Source organism: Paramormyrops kingsleyae, chromosome 24 (genome assembly GCF_048594095.1).
Source record: "Paramormyrops kingsleyae isolate MSU_618 chromosome 24, PKINGS_0.4, whole genome shotgun sequence".
In the NCBI taxonomy this organism is placed as follows: Eukaryota; Metazoa; Chordata; class Actinopteri; order Osteoglossiformes; family Mormyridae; genus Paramormyrops; species Paramormyrops kingsleyae.
In genome coordinates, this window is record NC_132820.1 from 15,120,739 (window position 1) to 15,137,226 (window position 16,488).

At 44.0% G+C, this 16,488-nt stretch overlaps 1 protein-coding gene across 1 annotated transcript; it reads left to right on the forward strand.

Moving 5' to 3' along the window:
- Window positions 1-2,589: 2,589 nt before the first annotated feature.
- Window positions 2,590-15,705, forward strand: LOC111857261 (CD276 antigen homolog). The gene is made up of 8 exons (XM_072706153.1): window positions 2,590-2,868; window positions 4,865-5,000; window positions 8,597-8,862; window positions 13,546-13,830; window positions 13,915-14,232; window positions 14,356-14,448; window positions 14,636-14,710; window positions 14,827-15,705. Exons 1-8 carry the CDS (start codon window positions 2,775-2,777, stop codon window positions 14,835-14,837), a joined length of 1,278 nt encoding a protein of 425 aa, XP_072562254.1. The 5' UTR covers window positions 2,590-2,774; the 3' UTR covers window positions 14,838-15,705.
- The last annotated feature ends 783 nt before the right edge of the window (window positions 15,706-16,488 follow it).

Consider the following 16,488-nt stretch of genomic DNA (forward strand, 5'->3'; position numbering starts at 1 on the left):
TGCCTGCCCTTGCCCTGTGCCCTGTTCCTTTGTCGGTTGTGAGAGAAAAGTTGACTATAGAGGGATATTTTTGTAAATAGCTTTGGAATGTATTTTCATATATTGATGCAAGAGTGTCTGTGAGTTAGACAGCAAACACACAAGAAAGTAAGCTAAAGAGGATTAAGAGTTAACCTTAGTGTGACAATTGTGCCAGAACTTTGTGTTAGAATCCGCAGGAATGCAGGCTAGAGAACAGAGATGTAAGTTTGGAGCGCGTTTATCAGACAAAATAGGAAGACCGTAAAGGAGTGACAGATAGGAGGGGGCTGCAAGCAGGTGCCCAGACCCACGAGAAAGAGGGCATGTGAAGTGCATATATGAGGATACAGACTGCATAAAGTATATACGTGCTTGCAAGGTGCAAACTGCATAAAGTAGATATGTTAGAGTGCATGTGCCCCACCCCAACCGGGTTGATCCGGTTCTGGGAAGGGGCGCGAACTATCTGTGTACCACTATAAAAGGTATGTCAAACAAAAAGTTCTTTGAGCATTACCACGGAGGTAGAAGTGAAAGCAGTTGCTCCCTGAGTTCAGAAATAAAACGACGTCATACTCTGAAACACCGACTGAGTGTCATAAATTTCTACTACACGGTCATGGCATGTTTGTGTTCCCGGTCATGGTGTGTATCTGTGTTTTTCCTTGTGTTCTAACCAGCTGTCACACCCTGCCTGTACCGCCCTCATGTGGACCACGCCTACCTCGTTAACCCCGTGTGGAATCCTTCCGTTTACCTGCTGTTTTGCAGTTCCTGATTGTAGTCCTGTGTCTAAGTCCGCGTTCAAGTCTGTTTCCCCAGGTCTGTCATTGACGTAGTTTGTCGTGTGCTCCCCTGTTTGCTGTTCTGTCAGAAATAAACCCCGTGTCGATCGCATTTACGGCTCTCTCGCCTGCTTCCCCGTTCGCCCGCACGCAGTCATCACACCAGCCGCGGTTTCCTATACCTCCCGATTTCTCCTTGCTGCCTTTTGTTTTCTGCTTCAACTTGTGCTTGTGTTTCAAAATAAAATTCTCATCGCATCATCCCAAGCTGCTCGCGGATCGTCACTCCTTCCCCGCACTAAATTTAAACACCAACTTGGCAACATTGTTTGCAGTCACGATATTTCCCCACACAGAAATAACCTATATAAACATATGTGTTTTAATATTGGTTTTGATATAGGTTTTTAATATATGTGACATATATAAAATTGGCCGTTTTCCTGTATTATATGTACATATATTCCATGTGGGTCATCTCATTGCTGTGCTGATGACGCTCAGACTCACCTACCCTTCAAACCTCATAGATCTCACTCCCTGATGAACTAATCTGCCTGCCTGAATGACGTACAAGTCTGCATGGCTCAAAGCGTTTTTTCAACTAAAAACAAATAAGACAAATTATTTTATTCAGACCTCCAAATCACATTGATTCTGTTTCCTAGAAGGCTGGGTCAGCTCTCCCCCCATGTGAAATCTTGGTGTAGTTTTTAACAGTGATCTTAAATTTGATCAGTACATCAATTATATAGTCAAATCAGGCTTCTATAATCTCAGAAATATTTCAAAAGATATATCATTTCTATTTCTTCCAGACCTTGAAAAAGTCATCCATGCCTTGATCTCATATCCCATTTAGATTACTGTAATTCTCGTTATGTGGCCGTCAGTAAGTTTTCATTATTGCACCTACAACTGCAGCGAGGCAACATGAATTTCTCAAAAACTCGTCTAGGAGTGATTTAAACAGCAAAGATGAAAATGATTATGATTGTCTTGGAGAACGCATGCAGCGCTCATGTGAAAGCAGCGGGGCCAAAATTTAAACTGATTTTTAAACATATAGTAGACAATCTTGAAAAGGAATAATAATTAAAATTGCAAAACTTTAATGCTAAAAGTTTTTTTGTATGACGGAGTAAAAATGTTTTAACGAAACTTAAATTCCCTGCGCAATAATGTCCGTACAGAACTAAAGGTTAGAAAATCTTGATTGTAATCTTGCTGACTAGCGATGTAAGAATTGCATGTGCATATCATGTGACGTTGGTACTGATATCGCAGAAAGGGGTCAGCCCGATAATATACTATACCTTTTTTCAAATTCAGCATAAAATACCCACACACAAAAAAAAACACAAGAAATTGTCTTGTGATATCATTCAGGGCGGTACCATTTTTACGTCAGTGGAAAACCAACACCTTGGAGTACCGTACTTTTGGTACTTTCTTGAAATATGCTACCTAATGCAATGGAAAGAGACGAGGAGAGAGGGATGGAGAGAGAGGAAGAGAGCATGTGTGAAAGAGGGAGAAAGCAATGGAGTGAGACCGAGAGAGAGGGAACAAGTGAGAGAGGGAGAAAGCAATGGAGAGAGAGGAAGAGAATTATGGAGAGAGCAAATGAGAGAAAGTGAGATAGTGATGGAGAGAGCAGCAGAAAGCATTCGGGAGAGAGTTAGAATGAGAAAGAGGGAGAGAAAGCAATGAGAGTGAGGGGGAGAGAGCAAGTGAGAGAGAAGTAGAGAGAGATAAAATGAGAGGGGGAGGGAGAGAGAATGAGAGAAATAGGGGGGAGTGACTCTTGAAAACCGTCCCATCTAGAAGTTGAGAGAGAGAAGCACACACACAAGTCCCGCCACAGAAGTGCCGCCACAGAGCTGGCAGGAGGCTGAGCGTAACCTGGTGTGTCACTGTGAATCCAGCTGTGAGTTTCACTGAGGGTGCCTCGGAGCAGCGAGGGAGATGCCCCGTGTCTCCCCCATGGCCGCTGCTTGGCTCAGGCTGTGTGCCCTGTTGTGGACTTTCACACTGCCGTCCACCCACGCCAGAACCCCAGGTGAGACACAGCTGCTGATCGACTACACTGGTTAAGTGTACTACAGCTTCCATGGCAAATTCTTGTCTACTGTTGTTTCATTATTGTGACCAGAAGGCTGGTTCAGTAATACATGGAATTTTATGACTATAATACAGAAATGTACAGCACACTCAGAAATGTGATTGAAAGTTAGACTAGACATTGATTCTTCTTTGAGATGGGGGTGGGAGGGAGTGGAGATAAGTTTAAGAAAAATTAGGAAGGTGCAAAACTTTACTTGGTCATCTGAGGGTTAGGAGGGGACACAAGCACAGCACGTGTTGGGGGTGGATGGGGCGGTGGGGGCAGGACACGCTCACCGGGGCTGGATGGGGCGGTGGGGGCAGGACACGCTCACCGGGGCTCGATCGGGCGGTGGGGGCAGGACACGCTCACCGGGGCTGGATGGGGCGGTGGGGGCAGGACACGCTCACCGGGGCTGGATGGGGCGGTGGGGGCAGGACACGCTCACCGGGGCTGGATGGGGCGGTGGGGGGAGGACACGCTCACCGGGGCTCGATCGGGCGGTGGGGGCAGGACACGCTCACCGGGGCTGGATGGGGCGGTGGGGGGAGGAAATGCTATGGGGGCTGCCGTGTTAAGGAAGTAACACATGTTCTGTCAGCTGCAAGCTGGGGCTGGACAGCCATCCAGGGAAACAAGATGTTCCTGTGCATACCTGCTCAGACTGCTGTTCTGACATGTTGGTGCCACACTGCTCACCATCACACGTGGGAACTCATGGCAGCTTTTTTTTCACTGTGCCTCTGCAGTTTATGACCAATTTGGTGACTTCCTGTGTCCTTCCTGCACGCTTATGTATCGGTTTCCTTCGGTCTATATATGGTACTGCGAGATGTGGACTTCACGTCTGCCACCATGCTAAGTGTGTGTGTGTGTGTGTGTGTGTGTGAGTGAGAGAGAGAGTGAGAGAGAGACATTGTTGTAAAATTTTGAACTTATTTTGTTTCTGATCGGCTCAGTTTTAAACTTGCCAAATTATTTTATTTCTAACTGGCACAATGGCTAATCAGGCCACTGGGAATTCTCCCCAGTCTCCTGACTGACCACACCAGGCTTGGGTATCATTAAGATTTTAATGGTACTACTACTCTTACCGATACTGCTTATCGATCCAGTACTTTAATCGGTACTTTTTATTATAAGAGAGAAGAAGAAACTAAGTACCAAATTAACATTGTTTATTTCCTCATATGTACTGTACTGTATATAAATTAACATTCTTGAGTTGCAAACTGCAAAAACATTGTTTTGAACAAGTCAGTTTTATTGGTTATAATGTGATCATTGAAATGCAAAATTAATTTTTACAGTCAAAGAAACAGCAATGTTTGTATAATTGTATAATCTTAGCATTACCTCCCTTTACTTAAACTCCATACACCTGGAGATATACCCCAACATCCTATTGGCCTACTGGTCATAAACACTTTCACCTGACAAAAAAACAAAACCGAAATGCTAGGAATATGGAGTTTATCTTACGTTAAGCGTTTTCCTCTCCATTGACACCCACCATAAGGAAAAGGCTGTAACAATAATAAATAGGAAATCTAATTTCTTAATTTCTTCAGTATCCAAAACAGAACCGATACAGCGTTCTGTGTATACACGCGAGCCCCGTCCTACAATCGATGACAATGATGACATTTTGAGGACAATTCAGTATTCCACCACTTTCAGCTCGACTGGTCTCACTGAAATCCACATGATTGTTCCCCTTGCATTTCATCTCTTTGATCACTCTGATAATGTAACCCCGTTTATCCTCTTCTGTAGGTATAAAAAACTGCTTGTAGCACCACCTGGTGGCAAATAGGCCACATAACATATGTCATTTGGTGTAGTAAAAATGAGTAACAAGCACGTAAATGTGCCTGCCGAGGAAGCTGTAACTTGACATTCGCAGTGGATGCGGCCAGTAGACCTCCACCATGTCTATGTCATTCCACAGAAATCAACACCACAATCACTTGTCTTCTCTCCACGGACTGCATACTGCCGTGCCGCTTCCGGCCTGCGGGGGAGCCACTCATCACCTGGTACAAGCAAGGAGTCACGATCTATAACTCGACAGCTGTTGTGCCCTAATCTGCCCCCCTGCCACAGATTGCCTCCCCTGACGTCATCGCTCCATTTAAAGGCAAAGTCGCTTCTCCAGGGCAGCAGAAGCGAACGCTCGCTGTAAATTCATTTTCTTGCCTTAAACCGACTGAAAAAACTCAAATTAGTTGTTTATTATGCCTTTTTACATTAGAACCTTAAGTTATCATTCACAACCTCCTGTAATTTGTCACGAATGTGACGGTAACTTTTTCATTAAAACGCTACAGTAATGCTTTTCCTCTCGACAATGCTCGTCTGTGCAAATACAGTCGCTTTCAATCGCACAAAGGGACTGATTTAGTTGAAAGATATTTTTGACACTTTGTTGAATCCATTCTGCTGAAATTTTTCTTCTATTCTGTCGTCGTATAATATAATACGGCGTTTAACTTAATACTCAGCACCGTCACGCCTGGAAATGATCTAACATCGATCCACAGAACAAAAGTAATCAAAAGTCACCAAAATTTCACCACTCACTCTAAACCCCGTGTGTACATTACAGCTAACAAGTCGTATTGCAAATCGTCCATCCATAAGGAAAAGATTCTAGCTGGGGGGGCATTTTATAGCAGGCCACCCTGCCACAGAATGCCCCCCCCCCCTATCTAACTCTGACTGGGAAACTACTACATGCACCAAACTTGCACCAGTTACTCATATGTATCTCTTATATATGCTGTATGAATTACTTTGGGCTGAGCCATAAGGAAAAGATTCTAGCTGGGGGGGCATTTTATAGCAGGCCACCCTGCCACAGAATGCCCCCCCTATCTAACTCTGGCTGGGACACTGCTACAAGCACCAAACTTGCACCAGTCACTCATATTTACCCCTTATTTATGCTGTATGAATTACTTTGGGCTAGACCATAAGGAAAAGATTCTAGCTGGGGGGGCATTTTATAGCAGGCTACCCTGCCACAGAATGCCCCCCCTATCTAACTCTGGCTGGGAAACTACTACATGAACCAAACTTGCACCAGTTACTCATATGTATCTCTTATATATGCTGTATGAATTACTTTGGGCTGAGCCATAAGGAAAAGATTCTAGCTGGGGGGGCATTTTATAGCAGGCTACCCTGCCACAGAATGCCCCCCCTATCTAACTCTGGCTGGGAAACTGCTATATGCACCAAACTTGCACCAGTCACTAATATATATCCCTTATTTATGCTGTATGAATTACTTTGGGCTGGGCTATAAGGAAAAGATTCTAGCTGGGGGGGCATTTTATAGCAGGCTACCCTGCCACAGAATGCCCCCCCTATCTAACTCTGGCTGGGAAACTACTACATGAACCAAACTTGCACCAGTTACTCATATGTATCTCTTATATATGCTGTATGAATTACTTTGGGCTGAGCCATAAGGAAAAGATTCTAGCTGGGGGGGCATTTTATAGCAGGCTACCCTGCCACAGAATGCCCCCCCTATCTAACTCTGGCTGGGAAACTGCTATATGCACCAAACTTGCACCAGTCACTAATATATATCCCTTATTTATGCTGTATGAATTACTTTGGGCTGGGCTATAAGGCTGAGATTCTAGCTGGGGGGACATTTTATAGCAGGCCACCTTGCCACAGAATGCCCCCCCTGTCTAACTCTGGCTGGGAAACTGCTATATGCACCAAACTTGCACCAGTTACTCAAATATATCCCTTATATATGCTGTATGAATTACTTTGGGCTGGGCCATAAGGAAAAGATTCTAGCTGGGGGGGCATTTTATAGCAGGCCATCTTGCCACAGAATGCCCCCCCTATCTAACTCTGGCTGGGAAACTGCTATATGCACCAAACTTGCACCAGTCACTAATATATATCCCTTATTTATGCTGTATGAATTACTTTGGGCTGGGCTATAAGGCTGAGATTCTAGCTGGGGGGACATTTTATAGCAGGCCACCTTGCCATAGAGATGGCACTAGCCCTTCCTGTAAACAATGTCCACATGTTTAGACCAGATTCCTGGAGGAGGGTGGTGGCTATATCCAGTCTCATTTTCTTTTTCTTTCTTTCTTTGTCATTACTGTTAATTGTATTCTTATTGATTAAAAACAGAGTTATTGAGAAAGTTTATGAAATTCTGTTTTTTTCTCTATTTTTACATATCTTACAGTCCCAATCAGAGTTGAAACTTTCTTTACATCCCAGCCCAAAGTAATTTGTATAGTATAAATAAGGAATAAATATGAGTAATTGCCAGAGTTAGACAGGGGGGGCATTCTGTGGCAAGATGGCCTGCTATAAAATGCCCCCCTAGCTAGAATCTCAGCCTTATGGCCCAGCCAAAAGTAATTCATACAGCATAAATAAGGGGTAAATATGAGTGACTGGTGCAAGTTTGGTGTATGTAGCATTTTCCCAGGCAGAGTTAGACAGGGGGGGCATTCTGTGGCAAGGTGGCCTGCTATAAAATGCCCCCCCAGCTAGAATATTTTCCTTATGGCTCAGCCCAAAGTAATTCATACAGCATAAATAAGGGGTAAATATGAGTGACTGGTGCAAGTTTGGTGTATGTAGCATTTTCCCAGCCAGAGTTAGATAGGGGGGGCATTCTGTGGCAAGATGGCCTGCTATAAAATGCCCCCCCAGCTAGAATCTTTTCCTTATGGCCCAGCCCAAAGTAATTCATACAGCATATATAAGGGATATATTTGAGTAACTGGTGCAAGTTTGGTGCATATAGCAGTTTCCCAGCCAGAGTTAGACAGGGGGGGCATTCTGTGGCAAGGTGGCCTGCTATAAAATGTCCCCCCAGCTAGAATCTCAGCCTTATAGCCCAGCCCAAAGTAATTCATACAGCATAAATAAGGGATATATATTAGTGACTGGTGCAAGTTTGGTGCATATAGCAGTTTCCCAGCCAGAGTTAGATAGGGGGGGCATTCTGTGGCAGGGTAGCCTGCTATAAAATGCCCCCCCAGCTAGAATCTTTTCCTTATGGCTCAGCCCAAAGTAATTCATACAGCATATATAAGAGATACATATGAGTAACTGGTGCAAGTTTGGTGCATGTAGTAGTTTCCCAGTCAGAGTTAGATAGGGGGGGGGGGCATTCTGTGGCAGGGTGGCCTGCTATAAAATGCCCCCCCAGCTAGAATCTTTTCCTTATGGATGGACGATTTGCAATACGACTTGTTAGCTGTAATGTACACACGGGGTTTAGAGTGAGTGGTGAAATTTTGGTGACTTTTGATTACTTTTGTTCTGTGGATCGATGTTAGATCATTTCCAGGCGTGACGGTGCTGAGTATTAAGTTAAACGCCGTATTATATTATACGACGACAGAATAGAAGAAAATTTTCAGCCGAATGGATTCAACAACGTGTCAAAAATATCTTTCAACTAAATCAGTCCCTTTTTGCGACTGAAAGCGACTGTATTTGCACAGACGAGTATTGTCGAGAGGAAAAGCATTACTGTAGCGTTTTTATGAAAAAGTTACCGTCACATTTGTGACAAATTACAGGAGGTTGTGAATGATACCTTAAGGTTCGAATGTAAAAAGGCATAATAAACAACTAATTTGAGTTTTTTCAGTCGGTTTAAGGGAAGAAAATGAATTTACAGCGAGTGTTCGCTTCTGCTGCACTGGAGAAGCGACTTTGCCTTTAAATGGAGCGATGACGTCAGGGGAGGCAATCCGTGGCAGGGGGGCAGATTAGGGCACAACACCTGCTCTAGCAATCGAACAAGCCTCTTCAAGGAGCAGCTTGCCACTGGCAACGCGTCACTGCTGCTGAGAAGCTGCACGCTTAGGGACCGTGGCAGGTATACGTGTCGCATCAACAACACACTGGGGGAGCAGCAGTCCACGGTCATCCTCAGAGTTGAAGGTCAGTCTGGCCAAAATGTTTCGAACCACCCAAAAAAAAAAGTATAGGTCTCTGCAGGCTGGAATAGTGAACGGTGTCGAAAGGTTTACAGGCGTGTCGAAAGGTTTACAGGTGTGTCGAAAGGCGGGCATGTCGACAGGTTCTAAATGTGGCAAAGTGGGACGGATCACGAACTACTGGGGAGTTACTTATAGCCAAAGCTCGCTGATTGGTTGATGCTTACACCCATAGCTTGCTGATTGGTTGATTATAAGCACCAGCGCCAATTTGGAAGTTGCGCGAAAGTGCGGGGGAAATAGAATTCAGAGCAAAATCTGAGCAGATGGAATTATTTTTCTACCTCAGTTACATTTAAAGCATCAATTATATATATATATATATTAGGGGTGGAGCCGAACCCGAATACGGTATTCGGAAAGGCACAAATAATGTGTTTTTTACGAATACTTATTTCGAACAAATACTTAAAAAAATATTTGTATTCGGGAACAAGAAAAACTTTATATCAAAAAGCTGCGTTTCCTCTTGAGACCGCAGTGCATGCCCGGATGAGTGAGTGAGTTCAGGAGTCGGGGGGGGGGGGGTGGTTGTAAAAGAGGTGACTGACACAGGCTGCTCCACACAGTAACAGAGAAGGCTCGGCTGAGCGAAAAAAGACTTAACTGTATCACTATTTTTGTTGAATAGATTTTTGTACCTTAACTGGGTTCCGGAGGCAGTTTATAACTTTCGGGAAGCAGAGTTTGATCGGGAGATTATTCCATTACGCTGCATTATTGACGTCTGCAATCAGGTGCTCTCATGTTCGCTCTGTTTACGTAGCTCTGTTAGCTCGGTAATTTAGACAATAGGCTGTTGACAGAGTAACGTTAACGTTTGGTTAAAAAGGTTAAAACAATGCTTGTGTAGTTGTGTCGAATTGTATGCACTTGTAGGAGTTATATGGTACGTTTAAGTTACTCTGTCTACTGCATATCCATAATTATTATAATGGATATAATTAAAGAATACTTACACTATAGCGTAAATTAGAAGTGCAACGCAAAAAAACTGGATTTTTACGCCTATTTTGAATTTTACTCGAATACGAATACAAATACAAATACTTTTCCCCCCTCAACAAATACAGATACAAATACCGGCTGCTTTGCACACCCCTAATATATATATAATATATATATATATATATATATAAACAACTTGTGTCTTTTTTTCCTTCTGTATCGCAAAAGTAAGTCAATGACCAATGTACTTTTGTCCAATATCGTCGGTGAAACTTTCGAGGACTTATTACCGGAATAAAGTTACATCGGTTTTTATTCAGTGGAAAACGAAAAATCGATTAGATTTGATAATGAATTATAAACATGTCGCATAACAGTCCGTGTCCCGTTTTTATAATGATCGATCTCCCCACTAACAAACGAATAACTAACAAAACGAATTGTTCAACTTCCATTGTTATGGGGTTGCAGTGTAGTTTCGTATGAAATTAAACGTGTAATCTGAGTTTTTTGCGTGCCTCGTGCTTATTTAGCATAAAGGTCACAGTTCCCGTGCCTAGGTAAGTTCCTGGTTAAGGATCCAGGTGTTGTAACTTCGTTTTGAATCCATCTAATGTCTTACGCTATATCAACTATTATGAAACTTTAATTTAATTACAGATACAGTATCTGTTAATCTCGGGCGTTAAATGACAGATGTCTGGTGAATGTCTGGTCTCTTGGAGATGGCATTTATTGAAACCATTTTCGGGCAATAGAAATTACTTTTCGACATGCCCACCTTTTGATACATCTACTCAGAGGGGTACTGTCTTCATAACACTTCTATGACCATTATGGTCCGCTACCGCGTCAATACGAATAGCCACCAGGATCAATGTTAAGAGTGCAAGATGCGCTAGGGGTGTTTACTAACATGTATGCAACATACGGACATGCGACAAAATGAGAATCAATACAGAAGATCTCATTATCCTTATCCCTATCCAAAAGAATTTGGTTTTGATAACTCCCAGGAATTATCCTAGAAGAAGCATACTAGTAAAAGTAATAAGCCTATACATTTACAAACAGCCTGGTCTGGTCCAGCAGTCTGGTGTAATTCCTGCCCTCTCAGTCCCCCCAGTTCCAACAGCCTTCAGAAATAAATATTTGCCTATTAGGCTAATATATGTCTTGATGATACAGTAGATCTTAAAGTACAGCTTAATTTCTAACTCACCTCTTGGTCCTGCCCGCTGTCCTGATCCTGCCATCTCCCTGCTGCCTGCACACTGTTGTCATCCTGCCATCTCCCTGCTGCCTGCTCACTGTCCTCATCCTGCCATCTTCCTGCTGCCTGCACACTGTCCTCATCCTGCCATCTCCCTGCTGCCTGCACACTGTCCTGATCCTGCCATCTCCCTGCTGCCTGCACACTGTCCTGATCCTGCCATCTCCCTGCTGCCTGCACACTGTCCTGATCCTGCCATCTCCCTGCTGCCTGCACACTGTTCTCATCCTGCCATCTTCCTGCTGCCTGCTCACTTTCCTGCTCACTGTCCTCATCCTGCCATCTCCCTGCTGCCTGCACACTGTTCTCATCCTGCCATCTTCCTGCTGCCTGCTCACTGTCCTGCACACTGTCCTCATCCTGCCATCTCCCTGCTGCCTGCTCACTTTCCTGCTCACTGTCCTCATCCTGCCATCTTCCTGCTGCCTGCTCACTGTCCTGCGCACTGTCCTCATCCTGCCATCTTCCTGCTGCCTGCTCACTGTTCTCATCCTGCCATCTTCCTGCTGCCTGCTCACTTTCCTGCTCACTGTCCTCATCCTGCCATCTCCCTGCTGCCTGCACACTGTTCTCATCCTGCCATCTTCCTGCTGCCTGCTCACTGTCCTGCTCACTGTCCTGATCCTGCCATCTCCCTGCTGCCTGCACACTGTCCTGATCCTGCCATCTCCCTGCTGCCTGCACACTGTCCTCATCCTGCCATCTCCCTGCTGCCTGCACACTGTCCTCATCCTGCCATCTTCCTGCTGCCTGCTCACTGTCCTCATCCTGCCATCTTCCTGCTGCCTGCTCACTGTCCTGTACACTGTCCTGATCCTGCCATCTCCCTGCTGCCTGCACACTGTTCTCATCCTGCCATCTTCCTGCTGCCTGCTCACTGTCCTCATCCTGCCATCTTCCTGCTGCCTGCACACTGTCCTGATCCTGCCATCTCCCTGCTGCCTGCACACTGTTCTCATCCTGCCATCTTCCTGCTGCCTGCTCACTTTCCTGCTCACTGTCCTCATCCTGCCATCTTCCTGCTGCCTGCTCACTGTCCTGCGCACTGTCCTCATCCTGCCATCTTCCTGCTGCCTGCTCACTGTCCTACGCGCTGTCCTCATCCTGCCATCTTCCTGCTGCCTGCTCACTGTCCTGCACACTGTCCTGCGCACTGTCCTCATCCTGCCATCTTCCCGCTGCCTGCTCCTGTGCCTCTCCTGCCTTCTACTGACCACCACTTTCCTTCATATACAACAGTTTGCAAAACTGCATCTATACTTTTAGTGTAATGTTCTGTAGCTCTTAACACTAATATTTCCTACTTACTCTTCTTTTACCACCAAAAACGTGTCTGATGTCTCCATCTTTCCTTTTCCTCATAGTGTGTCTGTGAATAAAATCTAATCTATGTTTAACAAAACAGTATCTGGGCTATCAGATGAAGCTTCTAAAATGTCTATAAATATGAAATTGTGGAATGCAGAATCAATACCACTAAAATTCAAATAATAGGGCTTATTATTTGTTAGCTAGTTTTTTTTACGTTGCCCCTATAGGTTTCACTTATAGTAATGTTTTTTCAGAGCATGACGTTAGACATTCTTATGCGTTAATATTAGCCTAATAACAAACCACACAGGCTAAGTGGCAAATTAATTTCAGAGACACAATTTATTCGTGATAAAATGAGAACGAAAACATAGGGAGTTCATCTCCTTGGAAAATGACCATGATCGATTTTACCTCAATAAATAAGCCTGGTTTAAATAGAGAACTTAGCTTATCTTACTAGTTAATGTAATTGACGTTGACTGTACTGGTGTTCTGTCGAGTTGAGGTACTTTGTCGAGGTAAGCTATGGTTAGGGCTATCAATTAGCACTGCCGTAGCTTACCTCGACAACGTAGTTCAGCTCGACAGAACACTGGCCTCAGAAGGACAATGGTAAGTAATTCAACTTATAAAGACGTCAGCTTGCATTAGTAGATGAAACACTTAAACGAATAAATGAAGGTTGTAAAATAACACATTTTCAACAGGCTAGACTTCTGCTGGTTACTTACATTTACCAATGCACGAGAAACAGCACCATGACAGACAAACACAATGAAAAGGTCACTCAATGAGAATGAATGATGCAACCGATGGTACGGTCCACATTAGGGGTGTTTGAAATTGTTTTACATAAAATCTTCCTACAAGGTGAGGTTCTCTCTTTTTTTTTTTTTTACACAACAAAAGAAAAGTTTTAAGACCCCCCCCCAAACTGCTATTTTTGTCTAATTGGGGGGGTCTAGGTCTTTGATCGGGGGGTACAGTACCCCCCATAATTCGAACCATGCATCTACTACTCCATCCTGCAGAGACTATCAAATAAAGGGCACCAGAAGCCAGTCCTCCTCATCCAGACTCTGTACCTTGCAGCTCCTGTCCGCTTCGTGACTGTGGAGATGGCGCCCTCTCCAGTCCGACAGCTGAAGTGCACATCTCGGGACATTTACCCAGCCCCACGCTTACAGTGGTCTATGGAGCCCGCCCTGCCCTTACAGGCCCTCAGACCATCCACACGCATGGTGGCAGAGCGGAGCGGCCTATACAGTGTTCAGAGCACACTGGGAATCCTGGAAAACCTGTCTGGCCGCACTTACATCTGCACTGTCATTGGTTCCTATGGCACGCAAATCTCGAGGGCCTCGCTGAGCGAGAGAGGTATAGCACCAGCACGTGTGGGCAGTGGAGCTACATCAACCTTGTGGAAGAGACAGAAACTCTCAAATTTGTGTCTGTTTCTAGATGTGACAGGTATAGAAGGCCAAGCTCTGAGCATCCCGTGCCTCGCCCCGATGGATCTCCAGAACTTCACCCTCTCCTGGGCCTTCATGATGTCGGGGCAGCCCACTGTCTTCCTCAACTTTAGCAGCCGGACTGGAGAGGTGGCCAACAACTGGGCTGACCGGGTTCGACTGGATCCGGCCCAGGCTCAGTCAGGAGACGGATCCCTGAAGCTGCAGAACTCACAAGAGATGAAAGGAACATATACGTGCATCTTCTCCACTGACCACAGCAAACACCAGGTCTACATACACCTGAGAACCAGTGGTGCTGAAGCAGGTATGTCAGTATCAACCTACATTCCCTTCAAAATGGATCTGGTAAGTTAGCAAGCATTTGGCAGGGTTACTGTGAATTTGAGATGAATGCACTGAGTGCGTCGGACCTGTCTCTCCCATGCAGGTCAAAGCCACGCAAGGCTGTGGATCATTGTTGTTGTGGTCATAGCTCTTCTCCTGCTGGGGGCGATGATACTGCTCTACACTAAAAAGAAAGGTCAGGTCTAGGGCGGCCGGCACAAACTGAGCAGCTGCTGCTGCCACTTCCTGTTCATGCAGTACCACTGCAGAACTGCACTCTGGGTATTGTAATTAGAGCAAACTGCTGAATATTAATACTCTAACTATTCATCAGTGTAAATTTGCATATGTGTGTTCTAAGCCTCTCTCCTTCACATTTATAGGTGTATTTCATTCTTGGAGCCGCATGTCAGACCTAGCCGAGGCCAGGATGGAGATGAATACTGTAGAGACAGACGGTAAAACGGCAGTATAGCACCATAAACACATGGGGTGGACAATAACATACTTCGCTGGAGTTTAATGTTTGTGTGATTCTAAGCTCTCGCCTGCTTCTGCCCCATTTCCCACATAGCCAACTCATGACAGGCCACAAAATCTCTGGACCAGGGTTCTGGCTATTCGTAGGACAGCAAGATGGAGAACCTAGGGGTAGATACCTAGAATGAGCCCTGCAACATCTTCAGTCATCGGCCACATCTCCACCTCCCCCGGGAGGTGGCACAACCCAGCCAGAAAGCCACTCTGCACCATCAGCTACCTTCAATCAATACTGTACCTTGAGGTTTCTTGATGAACCTCATTCCCTAGAACAGACACATCTAGGCACAACATCCCGCTGCAGAGGGACGGTGCTGTAACAAGAACGCTGCCCTGAGACAGGAGGTTGTATGAAGCTCAGTGTAAGTGCTCAGTCTCCTTAAAACTGCGTCTTAAACATCTAAAAAAAATCAGGATGAATTTGTAACTTTTAGGGTACAAAAGCTTGTCATTGGGGCAGTACCCTACATCGGTACAATATTGCACCTTATCAAGTTCATTTTTGTATCCATCATTTGTACCATCAAAATTACATTAATGAACCTAAACTGGCAAGAATGTGTTCTCAGTCAATATTATATCATCATACCCCTAAAAAGGTTACAAAATATGCCACATTACCATCTCAGGGACAAGTCATTTTGTATACTAAAGTATCAAAACAGTATCACAAATAAAAGCAGATTCCCTTTTAATTATTTAAATCCAATGCAAATGTCAAATTCAACAAAAATGCCATTACAAATGCATTGACATTATGGTATAAAAGTAAAAATGTCAGACCTGTTTGATAAACTGTACAGTGCAACTTTTTTTAAATTCAGAAAATACAGTGGTTATCAATGATAACATTTTGTATGGACTGAAATGAGTCTAAATAAACAAATGAATAAATAAATCATGTAAAACCTTTCATAGTGGAAATGCATGCAGTGCTGTTCAAATGGCATAGCCTCCCCTTAAGTTTTACATTAAAAAACACCAAGCTTTTGACCATTCATAAGTCAATTTATATGTAACAATTCATACAAAGGAGAATACTTAATAAATATCCGAGAGATACAAATGCATTCTCCCTCATCTATACAGTATGTGGGAGAATATATGTGTACCTGTGGACAAGGCATTTGACAGGCGAATTTGTGGGTACAATGTGGACTCATTTAACCTGGCAATTATCCTTTAATGAATCTTAAAGACAAAGGTCCAGAGAGGTAAAACACAAACCACATTGAGCCATAACTCTAGGAGGAGATGGGTTAATATGTTTTTGGCAAAATCAAAGATGCATGAAGCACAACATACCTTCTGTGGAAGTTTCATAAGTTCCAAGTTATGATCCTTAAAGCTAATGAAGCACAAAAAAATTAGGTGAAATAGCTTTCCTGCCGATGAAGATTTGTTTGTTTTCTAATAGTATACCGCCCCCTAGTGGCAAAATTTTATGACTTTTGCACACCCAGTACGCACTCTAACAAAGCATTGCTGAGATATAACTCACTTCCTGTTTTAACATCTTTTACTATCAAATTCCATTTTATGACTGTCAGATTCCATTCAATTTATTTTTATACAGCACCTTTCACAACAGAAGACACTTTGCATGGATGTGTTGTGATACATTACAACATCATTAAGAGAGAATAATATAAAAATACAAGGTGATGGAAAGACAGAAATGAAAGAAAGAGAGCCA